The sequence below is a fragment of the Ixodes scapularis genome, unplaced genomic scaffold (assembly GCF_016920785.2).
Source record: "Ixodes scapularis isolate PalLabHiFi unplaced genomic scaffold, ASM1692078v2 PGA_scaffold10__122_contigs__length_95168666, whole genome shotgun sequence".
Classification (NCBI taxonomy): domain Eukaryota; kingdom Metazoa; phylum Arthropoda; class Arachnida; order Ixodida; family Ixodidae; genus Ixodes; species Ixodes scapularis.
Genome location: NW_024609836.1, coordinates 32,176,822 through 32,204,255, shown reverse-complemented (window position 1 = coordinate 32,204,255; position 27,434 = coordinate 32,176,822). Strand labels below are relative to the sequence as shown.

The 27,434-nt window shown below is 46.4% G+C and overlaps 1 protein-coding gene across 1 annotated transcript in view; it reads right to left on the bottom strand.

The window, feature by feature from the left end:
• The window catches only part of LOC120838237 (potassium channel subfamily K member 4), a 143,857-nt gene extending 117,391 nt beyond the window's left edge, over window positions 1–26,466 (bottom strand). Inside the window, exon 1 of the mRNA XM_042287677.1 lies at window positions 25,057–26,466. Within this exon, the coding sequence (XP_042143611.1) occupies window positions 25,057–25,071 (15 nt within the window). The 5' untranslated portion in view covers window positions 25,072–26,466. The remainder of the gene's footprint in view (window positions 1–25,056) is intronic.
• Window positions 26,467–27,434: the final 968 nt, after the last annotated feature.

Here is a 27,434-nt window from a genome sequence, read left to right as displayed (position 1 = left end):
TTGAGCATTTAAAATTTGCAATGATAATGTTGCCTTTCCGAGCAATAGGAAAAGCTCACACATCCGGGGATTTTTTCTCGAATAGACCCTTTTGAAAAATGCGCGCCAACCAGAAGCATGCATGCTCCAGTTACCCGAATCCGCCATTGTTTGGGCAGGTACTCCGAGCATGGATTGGACACAAGGGTGACGTCAGCGTTCGGCGAAGACTCGGATCCAATCACAAGCATCGTGCCCAAGGGTATGGCGACCGGCCACCAATGTTGCTCGATGGTGTTTCGAAAACGGTCTATATGCTTCAACCACTGTTTTCTTCTATTCGCGTTGATTTCTTTTCTTTACACGTGTTGCGGCGTTGCGTTCTGGCCCATTCAGCCCACACACACTAAAAAAACGCATGTGAGTTTGCTTTTTTTCGCAGAACACGACTGCAGCCAGTCACGACGAACGATAGAATCAACCCAAAAAACGATAAAAAACCTCATTATACAATGGGAATCAGAAAAAAATAGAAAACTCTACGTGAGCAGGAACAATAACCAAGTGAAAATTCGTCATATTCGTTGTACCTGAGCGCATCTATTTTTTTGTTTTTTGTCTAGTCGTCTTTCGAGTTCGGTCATATTTGTGGGGATCCTTTTATATTTATTCGTGATTCGCTGTGTCCGCGTTCTGCAGAAAACTAAAATAACTTTTTTATTATTAGAGGGAATGGCACTAATGAGTCCCTTCCAGGTTCCCCCTAAAGCACTTGGCTTAGCCAGTCACGCAGCCGAGGCTTAAAATATGTTTTAGACCGAAAGAAACTTCTGTCTGCGTTTTATCACTGAGCATGCTGAAAACACACATGCGTATAGTGTTATACTAAGCAGAAAGAAATTTCTTTCAGTCTAAACCATATTTGAAGATAACCGTGGATTGCAGCGATTGGCCCTTCCATCTCCACCCTGCGGGAAAGAATACGCGCTTCGGATTTCTTTTAAGACGCGCTCACGCTGCCAATGCACCATATACGAAAGTGAGTTTGTGTAGACACTGCCTGACGCGTGTTTCTTCCTTGTATATGAGCGTCCTGCCACATTGGTTACGCAAAAAGAAAAAAAGAAAACACTCTTGAGACGTGCTCGAAGCACACGCGTATCTACGAAACAAGACATATGCTTCAGACGTGTCAGCCTATACTTCTGTGATTAGAGAGTTTCAGAGAACCGTTTTTGCACATCCGATACGGTATACGATAGACTCTGCGGTACGCACTGCGCATGCGTTGCAACAGAAGACTCGCATACGCGCAGTTCGTACCGGACGGCTCGTCGTACCGTACCGGACGTGCAAAAAAAGAACTCTCTGTAACGTCTGCAGCGACCACCGTATCTTTTGAATTCGCAACTTTCACGACCCATAGGTGCCTATCAAAATGGCTGACAACGAAGACATCAGCCCGCAACTGGAAGTCATCTCCAGGGCGCAGAAGATCAAAGACAAGTGGAAGAAACACCTATGCATGAGACAGTCCCATACCCCAACCCTTCGAACCAGTAAACTAGACTTCGGTCTATTGTTGGGTTCAATAAAGTTTTCAACAACAACAACAACTGTCATCTGGATTATCGTCGTTGAACAGCGGTACGAGGCTGGGTCTGCGAGGTGTAAGTAACTCTAGTTTTGCTATATACGAGCAGTATTAGAGCCTTTATTTATTTATTTATTTATTTATTTATTCATTTACAATACCCTCAAGGCCGTGAGGCGTTAAAGAGGGGAGTGGGTAATACAATATTGATGAATCACTTCGCGAAATGCGGCGGAATCCTCGATGGCTGCGATGTCACCGGGAAGGCCATTCCAGTCCACAATTGCGTCGGGGAGAAGGGCGTTTTGATGAGCTGTGGAAAAACATCGTGGCCGGGCTATTTTTTTCGGATGATCTAGTCTAGAGGATGAATAGGTTGGCGGAGTGAGAAGAGTCTGATGTAGTAGAGGGGAATAATAGACTTTATGCAATAGGCACAGGCGAAACATTTTCCGTCGGGTAGCAAGTAAGGGAAGAGAAAGGTCAGATTTAATTCGAGTAACACTAGAAAAACGTGAGTAGTCAGATGCAATGAACCGGGCAGCACGGTTTTGGACAGCCTCAATACTGTCTGTTAGTGAAGAAAGGTGAGGGTGCCAAATGGAGGATGCATACTCTAATTTTGATCGTACTAAGGAAATGTAAAGGAGTCGCTTTAGGTTACTTGGGACAGATCTGAAGTTGCGACGGAGGTAACCTAGGCTTCGGTTAGCAGCAGACACCACTGAATTGATATGGCTGTCCCAAGAGTGGTTTTTTGTTAGAAGAACACCAATATACTTGTACGTGTCAGTTTGTTGTAGAGGAACATCATTAAGAGTAAGAGTAGAGGAAGTTTCGAAGGTGGAACGAGAGAAGCGCATGTGTTTACATTTGTTAACGTTGAGGGACATTTGCGAATTACTACACCAGTTATTAATAGAGTTAAGGTCATCTTGTAGCGCTACAGAATCAGAGGGAGATGCTATTTTACGATAAACGACACAGTCATCTGCAAACAAACACATTGATGAGGACACCTGGAGTGGAAGGTCGTTGATGTAAATAAGGAAGAGTAGGGGACCAAGGACTGTTCCTTGGGGCACACCGGATGTTACAGGGGCCAAGGCAGATGAAGAGTCGTTAGCATAAACAAACTGGCTTCGTTGCGAGAGGAAAGATTTAATCCATGATAGTACGTTGGTGTCAAGGTTTAACGATGAAAGTTTTAGTAGCAGCTGGTTATGTGGTACTTTGTCAAAAGCTTTAGCAAAATCAAGAAATACAGCATCGGTTGGTAAACCGGAGTCGAGGTTAGTAAAAAGGTCATGGGTTAAGCAAAGAAGCTGTGTTTCACAAGAGAAATTTTTACGGAAGCCGTGCTGTGCCTTGTTAAAAAAGGAAGTGGAATCGAGGTGAATGGATAGATTCTTATGGATTATGTGCTCCAGTATTTTCGAAGATACAGAAGTAAGAGAGATAGGCCTATAGTTTAAGGGAGATGATTTATTACCGCTCTTGTGGACCGGAATGACCTTTCCGATCCTCCAATCGTCAGGAACTGCCGCTGTATTCAAGGACTGCTGGAAAATTTTGGTTAAAAAAAGACTCGACGAACACACTGTGCCCTGCAGTATTTTAGAGTTGATGTTGTCGACGCCACAGGATGAAGACACTTTCATAGATTTGATAATTTTTACAATACCGTCAAAATCAACATGTATCGGATCCATATAAGGGGCGTTGTTAGCAATGGTTGGTAACAATGCTAAAGGACGTGGGATGGTGAACTGAGCAGATCGTCGTTGAACAGCGGTACGAGGCTGGGTCTGCGAGGTGTAAGTAACTCTAGTTTTGCTATATACGAGCAGTATTAGAGTTTTTCATTATGTTTTCACGCCAGGAAGGTGTAGGCAAGCCGGTTTATTAAGAGGCCAATCATCCAGGAGCTAGGGAGCGCGATTCTCACACCGCGGTACCACCATCGCTGAAAGCTGCGAATAAAAAAAAAAAAATCGGGTTGTGTGTGTGTTTATACAGCCTAGAACTTGGTCTGCCTCACAGGGGCGACGAATCTTTCAGCTGTAGATGAGAAATTTAGCCAGTGGGGTACAGCCGCTAGCCTGGGGTCTTTAATGTGCATCACGCAGTAGTGATACACGACCGCATGCCGGTACGATGCTCATCCAGATCGAAACGGGCAGGGGTGGGGATTGAGCCCAGGATCCCTGGGTTCTGCAGCGCGAGCTTTCGCTCCACGTGCTCCGAGCTGGTGTGCGCTAGACCACTCGGCCACCGATCCCCCCAAAGCTGCGAATGATGTCTACGAGCAGTGTGCCATGCGGCTTTGGTGGAGTGTTGACTGTGTACACGTGTCGGGAAAGAAACGTCGATCTCTATTACGCCGAATTACGTAGAACGTAAACGCCCAGAGTACCCTGCGGTTGGGTGCTCCCCGCACCGGATTACGTAGAACAGTGGTTCTCAACCGTCGATGTTTCGCGGACCCCTTGTGGATCGCCGGAGATTATGGAGGACCCCGTTCGTGGTGAAGGGAAAGGTAAGGTACAGGTTAATTATGATAATGATTTCATAAATGGGTATAACTCTTGGCTAGTGTAAAGTAGTCTTTTCTTACTGATATATACACGAGAAAACTCAACCAAAAATTGGAACATTTCTTCTCAAATTGAGAAAAAACAACTTTTATTGCCGGGCTTGACTGATGAGGCTGAGGTTCGCGGAGCCCTAGAATGCCTTCGCGGAGCCCAGAGGGTCCCTGGTTCCCTATTTGAGAACCACTGACGTAGGACATAAACGCCTAAGTACCGGATATGTCCCCCGCAGTCGTCTTGTGGTACCACAGGTCCGCTACCCGATGCTTTGAAAATTTTCTCCCGTTGGATCGTTACTTCAAGGCGATTTATTATGACTCGCCCTCTCCGAAGGGGCCCCCAGTGGCGCGTACGTCAAGGGCCTGTCCAAACTGTTGCCTCAGCCGCCGAAACCGAAGACAAGCAACAAAAAGAGAGAGAGAAAAAAAAGGAAGCGGGGGTGCTCTTTTTGGAAAACAAACATTGGAGCCGCGGGAGGGGGAAGGAGGAGGGGGGGGGGAGCGATCAAAGCGCGCTGTGATAACGAGCTCGAGGAAACGGTGGCAGGACTGAGCCGCCGCGTCGGGGCTGAGGGCAGCGAGAGGCCTTCAACCCCGACGTAAACGGCCATCGCCAAACTTTGGGAGAAGGAGGAGCCAGCACCGACCTGCTGTGCCCCTGCTCTTTGCAGCGTTTGTCGCCGCTCAGCTTGATTACAAGATCGTCGCATCGGGATGAATTAGACGAAATCTATGAGCGGGTAGTCTCGAAACGATTAATTAAAGCCTTAGCTTAAAGGTAAAAGCGCCAAGAGTTTATGTCAGGAGTTTAATTTAAATTAGCTTTGCTCCAACATCAAGAAGCGCAAGAATCTTAGTTTAGAAATAAAAACACACAAGGTTGACTCTTCTTTAAGAGTTGTCGTTTCCGAAAGAGGCACCAGGTGAAAAACAGTAGCATCATTTTGACAATAAAAAAAATTAATTGCTTAACAGTTGATGATCTGTATTTGGTAAGAAAAATCGAATGAAGTCCTCAGTTTCCTACGAGAGAATAGTGCCAACCAATACCAGGCCTTAGTTATTGAGATCAATCACCTCTACTATGCCATGCCTCAGAGGCGCCTTTTAGAGTGTATCGAAGCCAGCACTGACTCGTTTGGTGCCTTAACCTTCCAAAATGCCTCAGGCCTTTCTCAAATCTGTTTTCTAGAACTTCCTCACAGCTTACCTGAATTAAACCTTCGCGACTTGGAACGGAACATATATCTTAAAACAAGGGGGAATCTGCATCGGATCTTGCATAGCCCCGATTCTCAGTGATCTATTTCTCCCACACCACGACACATTACTTCAAAAGGGCCTAGACTGCTTAAAAGTGACAAAGGTGTTTTGCTACGTAGATGACTTTTTAGTACTCCTAGATATCAACGAACAAGATTTCCCGAACATTGTGCCAGCGTCCTCTCCAATTTTAAAAACATGTTTAGACCCGTTAGAGATAACACACGAGCTTCCTGAACAAGGATCTCTAAGATTTCTGTACCTTAGACGGTTTCCTTTGCTCCACCATGTATGTTGGTCATATAAACCTAGGGAAAAAAAACTCTTTAATAATGGTTCGGCTCATTCTAACTTGGTAAAAGGAAGAATAGTGAAGCATTGATAATAGACCCTTCCGAAATTCAGTCTGGCCTGTTTGATCACTATCATCATCTGTGGAACGGCATCTGTGCCAAACCAATGGCGGCCTTCTAGTGACTGATAAAGGAACACGTTGAAGAGGCTCTTAAGAGGATGATGCGAGGTCTGTACATTCGGGGGTCAGTACGACGCGACATAGGAATGGAACACAAGAGCTACGTAAGCGTTTATTTCTAATAATTCAGATTCAGTCAATCTGTGGGCAGCACACAATCGGCTTTAAAGCACTTTGGCGTATACAATTTTATTGAGGCATCTGAGTGGGCTGGAGCTTTGTTCTGAACGCAGGCTCTTTGTCACGATCGAATTGAAAGTGATCGAGATAGAACTCACACTGAACGATTCCTCGCGTGCCGTTGACTTGCAAAAGTGACGGTGCCGATACAAGTTCATTTCCGCTATTGATATGGCGAAACCTTAACTGCTTTACGAACCACCAGATGGCACTGAATTTCGGAAAGGGTCTATTGATTCAAAAACTCTATTTTCATGTGCTGACCGCATTCAGTCCAAGTGAGCTTTGCAACACAGTTATTAAGGATACAGAGAGCGGCTTAACGATCACGCCGGTTAACCTCTGTCACTGAAAGCCTCCTTAAACAAACCAAAAAAGGTGAAACGAAACCTCGCAAATCACGAGACAGAAACATAAACCAAAAGCTGGTAGTTATACCCTATATTCACAACATATCCCATAACCCCAGAGGAGATTGGTAACCGAGCAGATATTGATGTTTTCTTTTCGGGTGCCCAAAAACTCTCAGATTTATATAAAAAAAAAAGTTAACGCTACACCAAAAACCAATAAAGGCTGTACAAAAAAAGCATAACACCCCTTACATCCCTTGATCAGAAGTAGCGGTTTATTCCTTTCTCGTTTCATGTGGTAAAGTTTACGTAGGCCAAACAAAATGATGTGTCAACGACCGATTACGAGAACATAACAACAACAGCCGAGTAGCCAATTCAGGACTCCTAGGCACTCACTGCCGTGACTGCGGGTGCTCAGCCAACTTCAAAAGCTGCTCCGTAATCGGCAAGAATCATCACACACTCACAAGAGAAATCATTAAAGAAGCAAGTATCGTGAAGCAGAGTGACAATGTTAGCGGTCCTTCTATATCAATTTCCGAGAAGGAATTGTCATACCTGTACTGCACCCGATGGTAACAAGAGTGTTAAACTGAAATCGATTTAGAAGAAGACGAAATACCACGCAGAATAAGAGTTGTTTCACCTGCAGCAGAAAGAAAACAACGAAATGAGCTAACAATTCTTTTCTTTTTCTTTTTTCTTGTCAGTGTGAAGAAAGAAGACACAAATACAACCCGGAGTTGATAGTGCAACATGAGAGCTTCCTATTAGTCAGTGTGCGTGTTGTCTCAGTTTGTTAGTTATCTTTTGAGCTGTTACCTTTCAGTCGTGAATTGCCAACTCGCCCAAGCCTCCATCTTAAAAAAATAAATAAAGCCGCTCCGTTTACGAATAGAAGCTGCTCGTGTGCAAATTGTCTTCGACGGGCAACTCTGCTCCACCGCAACTGCCTTTGACTTTAGGTTAATGAAACCTCTGCCCGTTTCATCTGGATGAGCATCGTACCAGCGTGCGGTCGTGTGTCACTACTTCGTGGTGCACGTTAAAGACCCCAGGCTAGCGGTTGTACCACACTGGCTAAATTGCTCATCAACAGCTGAGACACTAGACCCCCACGGAGGCAGACTACCTTCAGGCTGAATAAACATACACATAACACTTTTTTTTTAGGTCAATTACAGCTTGGAGTTGTCATCCCTTACATTTAGGTAATGTTGTTAGAGGTACGTGCTAGTCTCTTTTCTTTTTTCTTTGCTGTGTAATGTAGTGTAATGTATTCAGCAACTTAAAACAATGTAGGGTGAAGTATTTCTGTTCCAATTTTTAGCACCGTCGAGCAATACTACTAAAAGCTGGATCAAACATTTTGCTTGGCTGCGACCAACTATGCGTTACTACGACTCTGCGTTCCACTATGACGCGTTGCGCGGACCTCGGTTACCATAGCAACCATATCGGCAGTCATGACACATCGTAAGGCTGTTGGCCAATGTCCCAAGTATATCCTTCACCCGTAACCTCTAAATGGAAAAAAAAAATGCAGTCCTGGATACTTTTTTTTATGCTCAATATCTTGACAAAGGTTACGGCCCCCGCGTGAGCACAGAACCTTGTGGTGTAGTGTGTCTTAGCAATGTGACACTAAAATACGTTGTTTTATTTTTTATTCTCCCGTATACACAAGCGGTTGCTTAGCACAGCAACGCCTTCCCATACCCCCGGTTAACACATCGCAGTCATAACTGCCATGAAGAGAGGTAAAACGAGTTGAATCTCTATAGTTGCCGTCCCTCTTTGACCTCTAATTATGATTTATAATTAACTTGTTTGCAGTAATCAGCACATTCAAATTTACTTGAGCTCATTTCATGTGCAAATGCGAGAGACCACCTGTACTGTCAAGGTTCAAGTAAACTTTTCGCCAAGCATCTATTAACCCAAGAGTTAAAAAAAAAAAAAAAAAAACAGTGACCAAACTCGCCTGCATTGGTCTCATTTTTCGCTAAGAATCTTCGCATGCGCTTTCGCTTTGTTACGAGTCTTGAGTTACTGACTCAAAGAATTAAGTTATTGGATGAAGTTTTTAAACGACAGTCTGACTTTTAAAGGCCGGTTCTCACATGCAGCGAAGCGCTGATGTAGCGCTCCTCACGTGTCGTCAGCTACTTATTGTCTGCCATGAGCAACAGTTTTGACGGTGCGATACAAAGCTGGTGAACGATGCCTTCAGCACGCGCTTAGCGCGAGGTTAGCGCTATGCTTGTAGCGCTCCGCTGCATGTGTGAACAGGCCTTAAGGCCGGTTCTCACATGCAGCGAAGCGCTGATATAGCGCTGTTCACATGTCGTCAGTTACTTATCGTCTGCCATGAGCAACAGTTTTAACAGTGCAAAACAAAGCTGGTGAACGCTCCCGTCAGCACGCGCGTAGCACGAGGTGAGCGCTACGCTTGTAGCGCTCTGCTGCATGTGTGAACTGGCCTTTAAGGCCTGTTCACACATACAGCGGAGCGCTAAGCTAGCGCTACGTGAGCGCTCCAAGGAGCGCTAATGTGGCGCTTCTAGCGCGTGACTTAGTTCTAACATAGCGCGCGATTAGCGCTTCTGTAGCGCCTTGTTAGCGCTCCAGTAGCGCTTTGTTAGCGCTCCAGTAGCGCTTTGTTAGCGCTCCAGTAGCTCCTTGTTAGCGCTTCAGTAGCGCTTCTTGTACCGCGGTGCTGCGGATTAGCGCGTGCACTGCGGTACCGGTTCCTGTGGTTGGGTGTGCATCAGCAGCACCATGGCGGACATGTGGAATGCTGAAATAGAAATGCGACAAATGCTCTTAGATACATGATTAGTGCATATGTGTGTGGACGGCTTAACGCCCAGAAGAGCCTTCTGGATGCGCGAAACCTTTCGCCATCGAGATACCGAGGGGTACCCGGCGAACCTTGTTCCCAGACTGAGGGACCAAGACGCAGAGCTCTTTCGAAGGCGATTATTTTTAAATGCGTGTCTTTGAAACCAGGGTCACGCATATCGAATAGAAAGCGATGAGGTCGTACCTAAACAATTAGTCGCTCAGAGTCCATGACTCTGGATCGCCTGCCCGACCCTTTGCTTGGAGAGCGGCTGTTTTACTTCCTCTTCTTTCAATGCCAAAAGAAAAACAACAAAGGAATCGCCGTGCACGCGCTGTTCCGCAGCAGCAAGCACGGCACAAGGAGCGTGAGGGCGCTAACAAAGCGCTTCTGTGGCGCTAACAGCGCGCTTCTGTACCGCTAACAGAGCGCTTCTGTACCGCTAACAGAGCGCTAACAAAGCGCTTCTGAAGCGCTAACAGAGCGCCACATTACGCGCTAGGAAGCGCCGCATGAGCGCTCCTTGGAGCGCTCACGTAGCGCTAACTTAGCGCTCCGCTGTATGTGTGAACCGGCCTTTGCACTAAAAAAATGAGTATTGATTTTAAATGTAATACATAAACTTTTACAAACAAAAAATGTCACGGTAAAGTAAGTGGGCTTCTTTCGATCCTAACCGGCCCTCAACTTCTGGGCTTTTCTGTTTTTAGGATTGATTCTTTTTTTTTTTTATTGTAGTGTCGAGGTTTAAGCGAACTTTTCGCCAAACATGTTTTAACCTGAGAGTTCATAAAAATCGACAATGACAACATGCATACCATGTGCAGTATAGAAAAAAAAGCACATTTAAGCCATACAAACCGAGTTTCCTTAGAACAATGCATTTCGTTCACGTCGCTTGTTTCTTTCGCTTGTGAGGTTTGCCCAATCCTCCGGTTCATTGTGGTTAACTGACCCCCGAGCTCGCCTGCATTGTTCTCACTTTTCGCCAAGATTCTTTACAGACACGTTCTTGTTGTTCCGAGTTTTGAGTTACCAACTCAAACAATTAAGTTATAGAGTAAAGGTTTTTACACATCAGTCTGGTTTTAAATTCACAATTAATGTTGTAATTTCAAGACGTAACAAATAAACTTCCACACACAAAAAAATTTTCTCGGGAAAGTAACACGGACTTCTTTCGATCCTAGCCAACCCTTACCTTCAAGGCCTTTTTTTTTTTTTTTCATGTTTGATCTTTGGTTGCCGGTTTCCCGTACACGTTTCGCTGCTTGTTCTACTTTCTCTGTTATCGATCACAGGAGCAGTCGCCACGTGTCCACAACAACCAAAGATTCCGGTGTTGCAAAAAAAAAAAAAATTCAACCGAGCTTTTTGATTATATACAGGTGGAGAGCACGCTATCCAGCTGAACAAAGAGGAATTTCGGTCTCTCATTTTCCTCTAACACTCGTGTTACACGGCCAGCTAAAAGCTATTATCCAACTACATTTAAATTAACATACGAGTTTATCTCACGCCACGAAGACTAAAACGGACATTCACGGCAAGTGGCATTTACAGTCAACAGAGCTGGTAAAGCTCTTTCGACTTCGACCGGCACGTCGGCTACTTCCGCTAGAGTGACCGCGTTGACTTTAGCAGACGGCATTTTAGAAATGGCACCGCCTTCTGGTTACTTTCAGGTGCTCCTTTCGCGTGTGCGTCTTTTCACATTCAGTGGCCAAAGCAGACACTTTATCATGCGGAAGAAGACGGCGGCGAGGGGCGAGATCAGGTGCGCAATAAGACAATAGCAACTTAACGCAGCTGGCCGATTTTCTCCACCGCCTAATATTATGACAAGCTTTACACGAAGAGCGTGCTTTTACTGTAAAACTTGAACGAAGTGTGGGTGTTTTTTTCTTTTTTACGGCAACATGGGGCTAAGCTACCTATTTGTCCAAATGTTTAATCAATTTTTTATGGCACGGTTAGACCTAATTAGACCACGTTGAGGTGAGCAAAATTGTCCAAACATACACTCTGCCCCTTTTAACCCTCCCCCCCCCCCCACACACACACACAAAACAAATTTAAAATTTTAAAGCTAGTTGCAGAGTTTTAAGTTAATTCGCTAACTAACTAACCCATTTCACCTATCTTCTAGAAACTGCCATGGTCATCCACTATAGCCCCATGTCTAAGAAAAACCTAACTACACGTTGCTTCTTTTTTTTTTTTTTATGGATGCAAAGTAATTTTTTGCATATACAAGTGGGAGCGTACGACACCTAAAGAGGACGCGCCGCCCCGCCTTGGCAGCGCTGGTTGGCGGTGCCACCAACGGCAGCGTTGTTGGCGCCCGCATCTTCCCGTGGGCGTGTGTTTCGACCTCGCTCCGGATCGAAGCCGAGGTCACACTGCCTATACATCATACAAAAGACAGTCCGCATGCAAACAGATTCGAACGCGACTCACCGCAAGATCCGTGCTTCGTACCACATGCCGGATCTCAAAGAGTCTAAACCAGAAATTTGCAACGCGACATTCGAACCAAGGACATTCGGAGCGCAAGTTCGTCTGCTTCTTGCATAGGGGTTGCGATGATGATATCAAAACGCCCAGCTCTTACTGGCTGATTGAAAGAGAAAAAAAAGTGGGTAGATTTCAAAGCATCTAGCATTGAGGCCTACCCACTATCCGTTCGATCAGAGCCAATCAGAGCTCCGCGTCCTTCTGACGTCACAGCAACTCCTGCGCGAGGAGCAGACGACCTGCTCTCCGGATTGCGATGACTCGTGTTTGCAGACTGTCTTTTTGAGTGATGCATAAGCAGTGTGACCCCGGCTTAAAGGTTGAGCACCTCGACATTTGAAAACGTATCCATGTCCGGCGTTGCCCTGTATGTTTTTTTCACGTCACGAGTTGCTCGCAGCTGGAGTTCAATCTTGTATATACTCCTGCAGCTTTGTAAGCGGCACCGACGGGTAAAACACCTCCGTGAATTTCGTCTATCTGCACTGGAAAAAAATTAATTAGGTTCTGTGTATGTTTACAAAGCCTAGAGCTTGGTCTGCCTCAACGGGCGACGAGTCTCCCCGCTGTAGATGAGAAATTTAGCCAGTGCTGTACAACCGCTAGCCTGGGGTCTTTAACGAGCATCACGCAGTAGTGATACGCGACCGCGAACTCCGGTACGATGCTCATTTTCTGCGCTGGAATATGCTTCTACGTAGCGCGTGCGTGCTCGTTGGTCTAAAAATACCTACGGAACGACAGTGACGTGTGCTGGTAATTGATAAGGTCTACACGAAAACTATTTTTCGCTTCTCTCGTTCTTAGAGTGCTCTTCGCTCGCCGGCGATTCGATTTGACGCGATGGAATTGAGATTATCGCGGCTGTTGGCGCGCCACTGCATGGAGGGGATCTGTGTTCTTTATTTCTCCGATATATATATATATATACATATATATATAAACACCGACCGTGTCCACGATCATTTTGTATGGCGCTGTGTTCATGTAAGCTAAGACGCCTATTAGAAACTGAGGCTGGCCGTTACACGCGATATCTATGCGAAATGACTCTGCTAGAAACCGCGCCGTGGCGCCACTGTCTTGTTGCACGCTTCCAATAGACTTCATCCGTCTCGTTTAGTACATCTTTCAGCGACAGTGTGTTCACGAAGTTTTACTCCCGAGCTAGAAGACTAAAAGAAGCAGCGAGACGCTAGCAAGTTCCGTTGACTGCAGGCTATTCGCCCCCTTTTTCTTTTTTTTTTTTTTTCTTTTTTTTTATTTGGCGACAAACTCAGTGGCTCCTTCTGTTCGGCAGCCCTGGCATACTTCCGGTCAGGGAATATTTTTCTAAATTTTTACGGATTATTCTTTCACCGTGAGAGTGAATTATGTGCAAGAGTAGCATAAAGCGATCATTTTCCAAAAATAGCGCCCGCAGATTTAATCACGCAAATCTGCGAAACCCGCCGTTTAGTTTTCAGCTCACGCGAGAAAGAGCGAATACAGGATGAAGCGCGAAAGCCGAGCTTGCGCTTCGCTTGTACATGTACTATGTTCCAGCTGCTCAAAAAGTCAACCCGTCTGCGTCGTACGGTTTTCTTTTCTTATTTCTTTTTTTTTTTTTTTTAATATAGTCGTTTACGAATGTGCATGATGGACGTCGAGTAGAGTACTGGTCGGGGAGATTCATGGCGCTTGTCGTGTTTCATCTGCAGCAAGCGTGTTAGAGCTTCGTATTGCAGGTGTTCTCGAAGAAAAAAAAATTGCTTTAAATTGTTTATATTTTTGTTGCGACCCGTTCAAATAAGAGAAAGCAGGACACAATAAGAGTGTGGCAAAAAAAAAGAAAAAATGTTTCTACGGGGTATTTTCGAGCGCAATGTAGGCGTAAACAATTCGTGTACATAAGCCAGTTAATAAGAGTGTCATGGAACTCCTCATAAAGGTGTTTTTAGCTAATGCGTAGATCGTATACTCAAAGTTCGTGAGTGTAGGTTTCTAGGGAAAACAAATGCGAAGAAAAAAAACTTTTTTTTTCCCTCTATGCTCGGGAGGAAAACAAAAGCAAACCGTCGGGTTGACGCTTGAAAGCTTGAAGGATTCTTAGAGATTAACGCTCTAAAGCAGATTTAGTCGATAGATCCCAGCGTTTAGCGTGTGTGGAACGATATGTGATTAGCGGCGCAAACCCGACGGTTTGCTTCTCGTTTCCTCTAGCACATAGAAAAACAATTTCTTTTCGTGTTTTCTTTTCCTTCCCAGAAACCTATGCACGTTTGCAAGAAAAGGTCCTGTGCGCTGTCATTTTGAGCGATGCTGGCGCTGCGTAACATTTCCGCCACGCTGATGGGCAGTGCCAGGGGCATGTCACTGGGGTGCGCTAGAGTCACTAAATGAGCTGCGCTTAGAGTATCGGCACTCCGTTCCCCGACATTGTTGTGGGCGCCGCCATTTTGGCTCGTATGCAGAGCAGACGCAACTGCCGATCGTCTCGATTCAAAAGTGCGACTTCCTCAGCATTAGATTCGGTGTTAGGAAGGTCATTTAATATTGCTTTGCTTTGTCGCGAACTGTTTAAACATTTGTGGAGGACAGAAAGGCGTTTCCTGTGATTTCAGATAATGCTTCAGATAACTGTCAACCATGATTTTAAGACACAATATGGCCAAGAGTTGTTACTCTGAAGCGTGGCTTATTTAGTGGCACTACGCGTGCGCGATGACAAGATGGCGGCGTTTGGTGTATCGCCGACGGCTAGCGTTAGCGACACACTGTTTCGGAACGCAAGAGGAGGTATCCACTCAGAATTTTAGCATCAAATGTTGTAGAACTTTAAGGGTTGGAGCTGACTTTATAACGATCGCAGCCATCGTGGCTTCCACGACGTGCTTTCCAGCACGTCGTGGAAGCCAGAGCTGCCGTGAGCGCAGCCATCGTTGATGCAATGGTCACGAGGCTTCTGACGCATTCTGACGAGCGCTTTGCTTCAGATATTTTTTTTCTAATTTTTCGATTTGTTTCTGGTTTAGGTGTTTCATTTAATTTTTCGTGGTCTTCCGCGGTTGAAGACAACACCTGTCTGTTTCATAATTACTTTCTTTTTTAATTCTTGATGCTCTCGGTGGTATATGCTTAAGCGAGAGGCATGTATGGTGTCAATCTACTTTTACTGACTAAAAAGAATTACCCCCAGACGAAGTCACCAAAATTTAAACCAGAAAGCTTTGGCGACATTATAAAAAAATACGGCACTTCTTTTTTTTTAATTTTCTAAAATAAATTTTCTTTTTCTTTACATAGCCCCCAAATTTGAGAAATCTTTGCATCCGTCTGCCTGTCTGTGCGTTTACTCGCAACTTTAGCGGGAAAACTGACGTGAAATGACGGCATGGCATCACGGCAAAATGGACAGTCTCGCGATTTCACGATGTCCTCCTGCTCTCCCGTGGTACCGTTGTATGTCAATTTTCCCGTTATATTTAGGGTACATATGTTCTCATCCCCCCCAAAAATGTAAACTTCGAATGTAAAGGTCGCCTCTCATCTTTATTCACGATATATGTTCCCGCCAAAAATAATATCTCTAATTGTTTTTCCAAAGGAAAGGCGGACTTGATTTCTTTAAAGAAAAAGTTCAAACGGCACAAATTTCGGAAGCTACACAAACACTATTTTTTTTTAGAATGCTAGATTTACAAGTGAGCGAAATTTGGCGTGTAGTTAGCGTAGCTTAGAATTTCAAATGCATTTATCGGCCAACAGCGTGAAATTCAGTCATCAATTTCAGTGATGGTAAAAATTAAAAAAAAAAAAAAATTACACCATGGCTTTTAGTAATTGCTTGAAAAAAAAACACACACCAATAAAAGTAATTGCCAACATGTATTTGTCCCGCCGACTCTCGGCACATTCGGTGTCAGTATAGACCAGAGTGTAAAGCAGGAAACGTCATGCCATTTAATTTTTTTAAACTAAATAACGTAAAAAAACGCAACTGCTCGAAAACGAAACCGAACCTGGACTGAGAAGGAAGAAGAAACATAGAGGAGGAGAAAGATGCCAAAAGTCACGTGGCTGTGCAACTTTTTTTCTTCTCTCAATCAACGCTTTAGCAGTTTTTTAGAAGCTACGAAAAATGGGTTATCAATACCTTTTGTCCATTTATATTGAGTGTGTGCCTTCGATGACTCAAAACTCTGATAAGCTTTGGTGGTTGTGTCTAAAACCATAGGAAATGGCATATGACTCCAGAGGAAAGAGTGAGCGAGGCTCAAACCGGCAAGTTCTCGATCGGCGGTTTTCGGGCGGAAAGAAAACGAATTTCGAGCCTCGAATTGTGTTCTGAGTAGCTGGGCTCTCATATGTCATGTACGAATAAAAATCTTGGCGAGCATACATACCCTGTCAGTGTCCCTTTAAGAGTAAAGTGGAAGCTCCTCCCAGCTCTTTCCTCTTTAGCTGAGCGAACGCTAAAGAGGAGGCGTCCTTCTCTGCAGCGTTCGCTTTGCTAAAGTGGAAAGGGGTGGGAGGAGCTTCTACTTTGTTCTTAACCTGTCACCGACTATAGGCGGTGTTGCTCAGAGACCCCCCACTGTGGGGAGAGGAGGAGGGAAGAATTCGATGAGGATGGAGAGAAGGAAACCGGTTTTCTGCCCGGCAGAAGAGGATTCTGTAAGTCGGCTTTTAAGCTGAAACGACGTAACACAACGTTTCTGTCAATAGACCATTGCATTGCATTGTATTGTGTTTTGCATTCTACGGCGCAATCTCTTTGAAAAGAGAGTCTAGATTGGACACGCCACATGCGAAATGCACAGGGCCATATAATGGGGAACCGAAGAACACGCTCCATCTCACCAGTTGGTTTTGGTGCTCGCAAAGGCCAAGGCGCGAAAGCGTAGTTCTGAAGAACCCTTCGCTCGCACAAGCACTCGCGCAGAGAAAGGCTTTCGAAAACCAGCCGCCCGCGCCCGTGCCTTTGCCGGCACTCAATGCCACACTTCACATGTGGTACCTTTAAACACAAAGAAAATAAATGTCAGCTTCAGTGCATTGGCCCACAAAGAAAAAGAAGCATCGATCGTTTTTATACGTACAGCCATAACCTCCTCCATACCGACAAAGTCTGGCAGTTCGACGACGGAGCCATAGAGTGCTCGGTCGCAGATTTAAAGCGCGAGGATCGGGTAGCACAGCATTTCTCGGGCAGCCTGTAGTCAGCGCACAGCCTTTGCGGTGGCGAGGATCCGAAACATGGTTTTCAAACCCGACGAGAAAAGAAGCGGTAGCCCGAGGAACGCGAGGAACACGAGCGGACATTCCATCACTCGGAACAAGTGTGTTTCGGCGTCTCGCCGCAGCGGGGCGCCCGTTACATGCCTCTCCTCTCATCCGTTGTCTGTCGCACTACCTTTTCATTTTCGGCGGCCGCGTCTCGTGCCGATCTGCCAGCCTTTGTCAGTATATAGAGGGGGGGGGGGGGGGGGGGGGGGGGGGTTCGACCCCCCGAACCCCACCTCTGCCTACGCCACTAACGGTGTTTCCTCGTTTTATTTCCAACTGCGAACGACGCTCCGTAGCAGACGAACCGTCCACAAACGCTATGTTCGCTCGCTTCGCGAAAGACAGATTAGATATCACTCTCGCTCCCGTGGTGACCAATATCGGACCTCTGACCTACATAGTAGAGCAGTGGTTCCCAGCCATTGATGATTCGCGGACCCCTTGTGGATCGGCGGAGATGGTGGAGAACCCCGCTCGTAATGAGAGGAAGGGAAAGTATAGGTTAATTATGATAGTGATTTAATAAATGAATAGAACTAAGTGCTAGTGTGAAGTAGACATCTCTTATTGACATACACACGAGATAGCTCACCCGAAAATTGGAACGTTTGTTCTCAATCTAAGAGAAGACAACTTTTATTGCCTGGCTTGACTGATGAGGCTGGGCTTAGCGTGCCTTCGCGGACTCCAAAGGTCTGCGGATCGTCATTTGAGAACCACTGATAGAGGCTTCTCAGCGTCCCGAGGGAATTTAAGGTGAAGGAATAGGCCCGTAGCTCTCAAGTTTTGAGCAGCGCTCCAGGCGAGCAAAATAGAACATTTGGCTCGCGTTTCGAGCATGCGTCAATACGCTTCCCCACTACAGTTTTTTTATACTCCGTTACAGGCTAGAAGAGCGAGCTCCGCGCTTTCAGTGTACATACCTGCCAAGCACGCGCGCTCGTGGAGTGCGAGCATCGTTCCGAGAGTGTCGGATTCAAAGCTGCACTTTGCGAATAAATTTTTTTTTTTTTGTACTTTGGTTGACAGTGTTTTGTTTTAACAATGTTCTGTTTTTGGATTTTTATGCTTACCTGCCTAATTACTGTTTGTCTTTGTGTGCAATTAGATGTGTGTGTGTGTGTCCACTCCCCTCTATGATGCCTTCGGGCTCTGAGGGAATGAATAAATAAATAAATAAATAAAAACCGATTCCACACCACCGAATTTATTTTTCTCTGCAAGAACAAGTGGGAATGACCGAGAATGGCCAACAGCACGAGGCCACGACGTCATGAGCGAGCCATGCATTGTGTTCCAATTTCAAACGACGCCTGCGACAACTGGATCTTCCCGCACCTGAACACGTGACTTCATGCTGCGCGCGCGTCTGGATTTGCTGCGCTGCTCTGACGCAAATCAATGAGCTCTCTTCTTTTTCTTTTTTTCCCCCGACGCACAGTTGCGCCAAGTTTTGCTTTTACGTTAGTTCTCTATAAATGGAATCTTCGGAGAAACGGCAGCCTTGCTTTGATTTACGCGAAACGATCGCAGACGCAGTTCAACGGCTATGTGTAAAAAGAAGTAAAAAAAGAAATACGTTCGCCTCAATATCATAACTCTTTCAAAATCTCTTCGAAGCCAGCAGCTGGCTAACCTCCACGCCTATATTGTGCTTCGTAACTTGTTATTGATGTCGGTAACTTTGATTATTGTATTTCTGCACGTCCCTTTCAGCTACGAATATCTCTCCTTGAAATAAAAGGGATGGTGACAGTGATAGCTGTAGTTATGTGAATGGACCTTTTTTGTTTATGACTGATTCAGCGACGAGAAAACAGTACAGAAATACGGCCAACGCCATGATGGTACGCTTTTGACGCTCTTCCATTCGACCCGCCAGGTCGTAGCGTCGACTGCGTCTTTTGAACTAAGCTGAAACGAAGAACAGGTGATGATTGGGCGAGTTGGTTGTTCATGTTTGTAATCTGCAGCGCCGCAATTCACACTAAACACGCACACCAGTAAAAATGAATCACTCAATGAGCGATCGGACGCCCGCCGTGTTTGACTGGGAAGGATTCAACCACGTTGTGTGTGGCCTCAAGATTACCGTCGACACAGACCATCGCCCTTTGATTGCTATCTCACAGAAAACGACTGGCGACATGCCTCCAAAATTGTAATATTTTTATTTTGATTCTTCTGTAGCGACTGCTGCGTTATGAGATTTAATATTAAATTTGTTCCTGGAAAACAGCACTTCCTGGCAGACATGCTATCACGGGTCAGGATCAAAAGTGATACGGAGGACGTCGAAGTGCACGCCGTAAGTGTTGTTTCATCACTCGTCAGTGACGCTACACGGAAGCGGCTGGCTACAGAAACGTGTCACAAGACGAATCTATAAAGTGTGTGCTACCGGGGGAGGGGGGGGGGGGGGGGGGGGGGGGCTATGTTTGACAAATGTTTCGTTTCTCCTAAAAAGAAACGGAAGTGACGATATCGCGTCTGATTGGCTAGAGATTCAAATGACGAAAGAGGAAACTTTCGTCATTTGAGCCTCTAACCAATCAGACGCGGTATCGTAACTTCCGTTTCTTTTTAGGAGAAACGAAACATTTGTCAAACATAGCCTCCCTGGACGTGGAATCTGGAAATCCAAATGAAGGAGAATGGAAATCGTTCGAGGGAGAGCCAAGTTAAAGGAGTCTTCTTGAAAGGCTGCAAAGTCCAGCTAGTATAAGGCGAGAAACAGTGGAATGGGTTCACCAAGGACACATGGGCGTGAACAAGTGCAAAGCGAGGCACCTTTTCTACTGGCCTGGTATAAATTCAGACGTAGAAGCGTTCGTCCGGACGTGTTCTGTTCGCAGGAGATACGCATACAGCCAACCCCACCGCCCTGTGCCAGACCCAGAGGCGTAGCCAGGAGGAGGAAAGGGGGGGGGGGGGGGGGGGGAGTTACGGGTCAAAACATTTTCCGAAATTTTATGTTTTTTTCTCTTTCCCCCTTCCCGGTTTCATCTTTTTGTTCTGCAACCCACGGGACAACATTCCGAAGCAAAACGAGTCCTGCTCCGGCTCTCCGAAGAGCTCTCGCCAAACTCTGGCCTAACGAAGCCTTTCCTCAGGCTCGCAGGTGCGAGGGGCTCAGCTCCCGACGTCACAAAAGCCGCGAAATTCTGATCTCGGCAGACGCTGGCCTCGCCTCGGCTACAGTGATCTAGAATATTATAGTTCACTGTCCCTCGGGGAATACAGGCGACCTGACCCTACCCTCTGAGGCTCAAGGACTCGACGACAATTTCGGGGAAGCGAAACATAATCCCAAAGTAGCAATAATCTAGCTCTACAAACCCTACGAGGAGAAAACAGGACGATAAAAGGACAAACAGCTTAGCGCTTTCCTTCTTTTCGTCTCGTCTTCTTTTCTCTCCAAAGTTTACTCGCCTGCACTCCTTTCGTTTCAGTAATACAGCAACCAAAACGTTAACAAACATCCCTCTTAATAAAAAAATAAAAAAATAAAGCGAGAGATAAAAGCGGCAGCATATGCACCGCAAAAGCGACTTTGGAATGATCATAGTCACTTGGTTTCAAAGCGTGCCTAGTGGACTTCTTCAATCGCTGCAGTGGGTGATGTTTATAATCTTGCGTGTAGCACGTGAGTCGTGAAAGTTTCTTTAATTGTATAGACTCTCAAAATGACTTGTATAAACGAGCCGATTTTTGAAAGAATGATACTAGACCTACAACTTCAAGCATGCCATCAACGTCTCCAACAGAATTGGCACCTTCATGCCAGGCAGCATCGTCCTGCCTAGGCGGGAGTCATGTGGTGACCAACAACATCGGTTCCTACGTCGCAAGCCTCAAACAAATCTCCCGCCTGTAGGAAGCATTCGTTTTCGTTAAAGGAACTGCCTGGAGAATATCTGGTTTGGGCACAGATCTGGGGGTGACCGCACCGCTGGCAACTTGCCTTTGCCTGGAGGCCGTGCATCCTAACGTAAAGAGCCCGCTGAACATCCTGGCCACCATGCCCGTCAGAATCGCTGAAGCGGAACGTTCGTTCTCGACACTCCGAAGACTTAAGTCATACCTGAGAGCTTCAACGTCCCAGGAGCGCTTGCTAGGGGTAGCGCTTCTGAACATTCACCGGAACGTCCAAGTCAGCCCCGAAAGTGTCCTCTCGCTTTTTTCTATCGACCGACGGCGGCTTCGACTAAATCTTTAGACCCAACAGAATGATATAATCTGGTATTTTTCTCCGTCAGTTTCCCATAAAACGACAACGAACAACAAAAAGAACCCTCATGATCCGCGCAGGAACTAAGAATGTGACGCTTTACTTTATCATTACCCCAGTGTGAATTCTAGTTTTTATGCTTAATCGTTTACGAAACTTCGTTATTCTCTGGTACCCTTCAGGGGGTTTCAATCATTGGCTGCCTGAGTGTTCCGTAGAAAAGTGTGCGCACCGAAATAATTTATGAGCCTGTTTGGACTTTTTTTTTTTCAAAGCACATACCAAATGTTTTATTGCCTGTTTTCGTTCTTCTCGTGCGTGTGTGTGTTTTATATAGACCCACGTGGCAAAAAAGGTTGAATTCTTGTCTTCTATGAAACAGGAAAATAGTAACTAAAAATGTGTTTGTGCTGTTCCTCTCACTTGGCTCTTTTTCTTCTTTTTCTGAGAGAATCTGAGGAACAAAAAAAAAGAAAAAAAAATCCTCTGAAAATATTTTCTGGCTGTGCCCCTGGCTCAGACCAGCCGCGGTACCGACTCGAAATCAACGTTTTCGAGCATGGCGGGATATCATTCTTGTTTGCATGCGACGCTCCGTCTTAATTCATAGAGGTAGGGCTTCTCAGAGGCACAATAGCGAAGACCGTCATGGAGGCAACGAATGCCATCTTTGCCAGTTATGGCATATAGATGGAGGTCTGTTCTGACGATGGTCCACAATTTGGCCGATGACAAAATGCTGTATGAAGGGGAGGGGGAGAGGAGGTTCCAGCAAAATGGAAGATTTCGGGGGGGGGGGGGGGGGAGGGCCCCATGGGCCCCTCCCCCCCGGCTACGTGCCTGTTAGGGATGCACAAATACGTATGGATATTCTTAGTATATAACGTTGTCTGTATGTTTATACAGCCGTTAGTCAGCGTCGACGGGTGACTTGTCTCTCAGCTGTATAGATGAGCAATTTAGCCAGTGCAGTACTACCACTAGCCTGAAGTCTTTAACGTGTTGCGCGACTGCACGTTGGTGCAATGCTCATCCAGATCGAAACGGGCAAGGGGTCTGGATTGAAACCAGGATCTCGGGACTCTGCAGCGCGAGGTTTCGCTCCACGTGCTCCGAGCTGGTGTGCGCTAAAGTCACTGGACCCAGCGACTTTAGTGTGCGCTGACACACTCGGCCACCGATCCCCAAATACGTATGGATGTACGTGAGCAAAATAACTAAAGGCATCTACATATTTATTGCGTATGTTCTTGTGATTACAAGATGCCAGTAAAAGGGCTATATTACCTCCTACTTCCATCGCTTTATCAGTTTTTTTCTGGCATTACTTTATATTTTATATATATTTTGTTTTTCTGTCACGCAGACGTATCCGATCTTCAGGGCGTGGAGGAGGCCACACCTCAAGAACGCGGTCTCTCATTTGTCGTGTAACAGCTGTGCATTTTAGTTTTATTGTGATTTCTAGTGACTTGAAGAGAGGAATATGAAGATACGTCCCCAGCTGCACTATAAGCACTAACAGAAAAAGAAGGGGAAAAAATAAGTTGTGGTACGTTTCCTTGCTGGGGTGTATTTCCAGACTGTTTGATCGGTTTATTGCAGCTGGCAAACTTTCTATCATCAAAAACAAGTGACGACACGTTTCTTAGAAAAAAACTTGTAGGGTTGGCAATACACGGAAGTGCTTAAGCCCATGTGACACTGCTCATTCGTCCTAAAAAAAGACGGTTAGGAAACACTGTTTGATTCATGTTTTTTTTTTCTCTTTTTTTCGTGTATGACGGTCTTTTTTACATTGGGAACATGATAGATGTGTGCTCTCATGTTCGAATCAAGCACATGTGTGAAGTAAACGTGCTCCGATCATGCTTGGGACGTGTCCGCACAACATGATTCTGTCATCGTGTCTCCAGCAAACATCCTGTCCTTTGTACGATAAGTTCGCAATGTTACTGAGGTTTTAAAGGCACGATATTTTTAATTAAAAAAGTCTATTCCATTGTGAGGAAACATTAACATTGTTATGTTGCACAACTATTACGGGCCGGGACTGACTCCACCGTGGCAGCTATAATATTTTATATAAAATATAAAGAGGTAACAATGAGGACACTTTTTTTTTTATGCACGATCTCTTTTACTTCAGAACATGAAAATAGTTTTACACGTTCAATGCTGTTTCTTTTTTTTTTTTTTTTTTCAGTGCGACGTTGGCGCAAAAATAACAGTTTATTTTAAGAACTGGCGACAGATGTTCGCGAATCCTATGTACTTCAGCCTATACACTCCTTGCATCCGCCCGATGACGAATCTAAGCGGTAAGGTATACGCTATCCCTGGGACGAAGACAGATTTGTTTTGTGTGACCTCTGAAAAGGCCCTTTCCATAACGTGGCTGCCATCAGGTAGTAGCTGCACCAATTATGCGTGTCCGCCATTATTTGGGCACGTACTCTCCCGAGTTGGACACGAGCGCTATACTCCAGCGTTCGGCGACGACTCGTATCCAATCACGGGTTTCGTGCCCAAAGATGAATAGACGGATGGAAGGGCTGTACCCTTTATAACGGGGCGGTACGTTGCGCCACCTATAGCCTAGCAACATTGGCGATCCCCACAATAAACGGCGATCGCCACTGTTGCTCGATGAAATGTTGAAGAAAAAAAAGGGGGACTTATTAACCACTAGTTTAAAATTGATTTTACATGATGTGTGCTGCATTTGATATAAATTAGGCAATTAAGTCAGCCTCCTCCTTCCCCTCATTAATCTAAGTTTAAGACATACATGATTTCCAATGGCACCGCGCGCTTGACACAGGGTGTCTTGGTGCCTAAAGACGCGGACACAGTGTTAATACACGGTCTGCAGAGATGTTGGAGGCATACATGTGTATGAGGCAAACGTGCTTGTAAGAAGGTTGAGGCCTGTTCGCAGGTAAGTTTTTCATCATGTCTGCGGCCAGCACCGTGTCTGTTTTGTACCACGTATAAGCAGTATATGTGACTGCGGTTTAACATCTCATTGAAGCCTCAACGATAATAAACATTTGAAGAGAAATGTACAAACAAAATTATGAGAAAAAAAAAAGATACCTGAAAGAACCTCTCTGAGGGAAGGCACTTGAAAGTTAGCTCGATGTCCATACTCTGCGGTTATTATTCATATTGCCGCGTGCGCGGCGGAGTTGGCAACGAACCTGGCTGCCACGCGGAGGAACGGGTTTTCCCGGTTCTTGTCAACCTCTACTCGTCTGAAAGATTCCGGCCCGCATTCTCGGCCGTCATTTTCGTTTTATTTCGTCGTTTTAAAGTCGTTTTATTTCGTCGTTGTTTAAGTTTCAGCCACAATATCGCTTCATTAGCACGTGTATTTTCGGTATCGCAACCATCCGCTATTTTTATGCGTCATAATACATGCTGACAATACGATCGCCAAGGTGGCGCAATAAGCCGCGATCCCTCTTTAAAAGTCCGCACCAACTCCTGTCCGCCATATTGCCGGATCACATACTCTGAGCATGCCCTTCGTTGGTGGTTTAGCAAGTAGAAGGAGACCCAAATTTGACTATTCACTTTATTCTTCTGAGCTGTATGCAAGTCCACCCAAGCGGACTTAAGAACAGCCCAATGATTCCTCGCGCGGCGCAGAGTAATGTAAGGTCGCCAAGATGCCTTGTGAGTTTAACAACAAGAAAAAAAAATAATCAAATCGTGAGCGTCCACGCGTGTTAAGTTTCTCAGTAACTCACCGTTCTGGGAATCATGGTGCGTGATGTGCGGCTCGGCCGTTCCTACTCCAGGCAGCGTGTGTCTATGGTGCCGCGTATCCTTTCTTGTCCGTATCCACAAGGCGCGGATGGAACGCCAAGTACGTCACTCGGAGCCGGAGGATCCGCGACACGCACGTGTGCTCGATCGAGAACGAGATGGCGGCTTCGCTTCGCGCACAGGCGCCGAAGAAGCCCACGGAGGCAGCTGCTGCTGCCAGGCGGCCCAGAGAGGCCGCTTCACATTGGCCCGTCGACGGCGCACACTTTTCTCCGCGTGAACACGACCGAGGCGATCACACACTTGGATCCCGTGGGCTGCTGGTGGCGGGTCGAAATATACTCGTATTCCGAAGACATTGTCTGTGCACTCGCGCTTCGTTTCTGGCCACGAAACGGGACAGGTCTCAAGAGGGGCGATGGACGTTCGAGGAATTGGTCTTCTGCGTTCGGTTAGATTTCTTCTGCCGATGAGCCGGACTGACCGCTAGGTTGTGCTTGATACAATACTCTTGTGTTGTTTGGCAGGTACAGTAAAGACTGGGTAGATTAAATTTTTTTTTTTCAGTGAGAACCGCATCGCAACACCATCTTGAATCTTGCTGTTCAGGAACGTATCAGGGGTCCTTACGGCGACGTCTTTATCTCAACTGCATTCGGTGGTTCATACAAAACCGGACATTCCGCTCTTGCATTGGTGCAGGAAAACTCTAGATCCGCGCCTACGTGTATACCTAAGTTTTTCAGAACGAAAACTTACAGTGCCTTCAATTGAACAGCAATGTCTCGTAGTCTCCTCGATCATCCAGTACTATTCAGAGGGAGATCAAGGCGCGCAGAGCCGCTGACCAATGCTCAGAGGTATCCGACATTTTTCTAAGATGAAAATACCCGTTCATCGCCTTAGCAGAGAGATGAGGTTCGTGACGGCAGTGTCCATGTCCCACCATGGACGGATCGGCAGTCCTTCAAGGTCACCAGAAGTACCCAGAGTGGCACAGTGGAGAACACAGGAAGGCACCAGGAAGCTCGCTACGGTTCCGGAAGATTCACGACCATCCAGGAATGCCCGATGCAGGCTGAGTATGTCCTCGTCGAGACCTCGGCGGCTCCAGCCAGAGAGATGCGGCGGGCACTCACACCCAGGAGTGACGGTCGGGCAACGGCTGGCACGGCGGCGGCGGCGAGACAGCGCGGGTCTTCCTGTACCGCTGGCAGGAGCGGCAGCGGCGCATCATCAGCGTCCGGACCCGGGTGCTGCTGCTGTCCCACGCTGGCAAATATTTTTAGAGCGCGCGAGGCGGCCCGGCGGAGTCGAGCTTCTGGCGCGGCGCGCGCTCTGCGGGCTGCACTTTCCTCCAGCTGTGTGACTCGCGGAGGGAAAAGGTGTGTGTGTGAGCTTCTGACGCGGTGGCGAGTGTGAAGAGAAAAAAAAAGAGAAAGTAGGAAGGGAGGAAAAAGAGAGAGTGCGCTTGGTTGCATGCGCGGCGCCGCCAGGGCTGCATGCTAGAGGTGCAGCTTTTGCGGTCGCCTTGCTCGGTTGGCTGCCCGGTGGCTTATGGGGAGGGTGGGCTGGTTTGACGCAGCGGCGGAACCACGAGAAACGGCCGCGGACACGGTTTTTGGCGGGTCGGAGGACCGCAAAAAAACTTTCGCAAGGGCTTTTCCCCCGAAATTTCTTGGCGCAATCGGAATACCGCGCGTCACCGGGGCGCATCGCGGGCGAAGCGAAAACGGGTCACGTGTCCATTAGGATGGAACGGTACGAGATCGTCGAGATGTACCAACAGGTAACGAAATCGTAGTGTTGGATTATGTAAGTTCTCCTGCCGGAGGCGAGCACTGCGTTAGTTTCGGCTGGGAGTCGTGTTCAGTACTCGTCTCACCTATGTGCTTCGCGTTGGCCTTGCGGTAAGAGGCGCACAAAGTCTAGTAGCACGTACAACCTTGCTGTCGATGGCTGGGTTCCCGTGAATGCGATCGTGGCGCATCGAATCTAGCACGGACCAATCATACGCACCCTGTCTTCCGATTTCTTCCTCTTCTACCCAACTACTACTAACCGAAATACTCAAATCTCGATTCGATGTGCTAGGCTCGCATCCATGCAGACGCGGTCAACGAGGTGTTAGGTGTACCCTGCTGTCACACTGGTATTACAGCTAAAACCCCTTTATTTTTTTAAAAGTAACGCAAGGTGCGTCGATGCAAGATTTACTTGCAACCTGCAGCTCTTGGGAAGATCATGGCGGCACAGCGCAGCACTGAGCTAGATTTCAGACGCCATGTTCTTCCCAGAGAGTCTCGCACGTTTCCACAACAATGAATGGAGAAACTTTTCCCAGGGTAGAAGGGCTTTA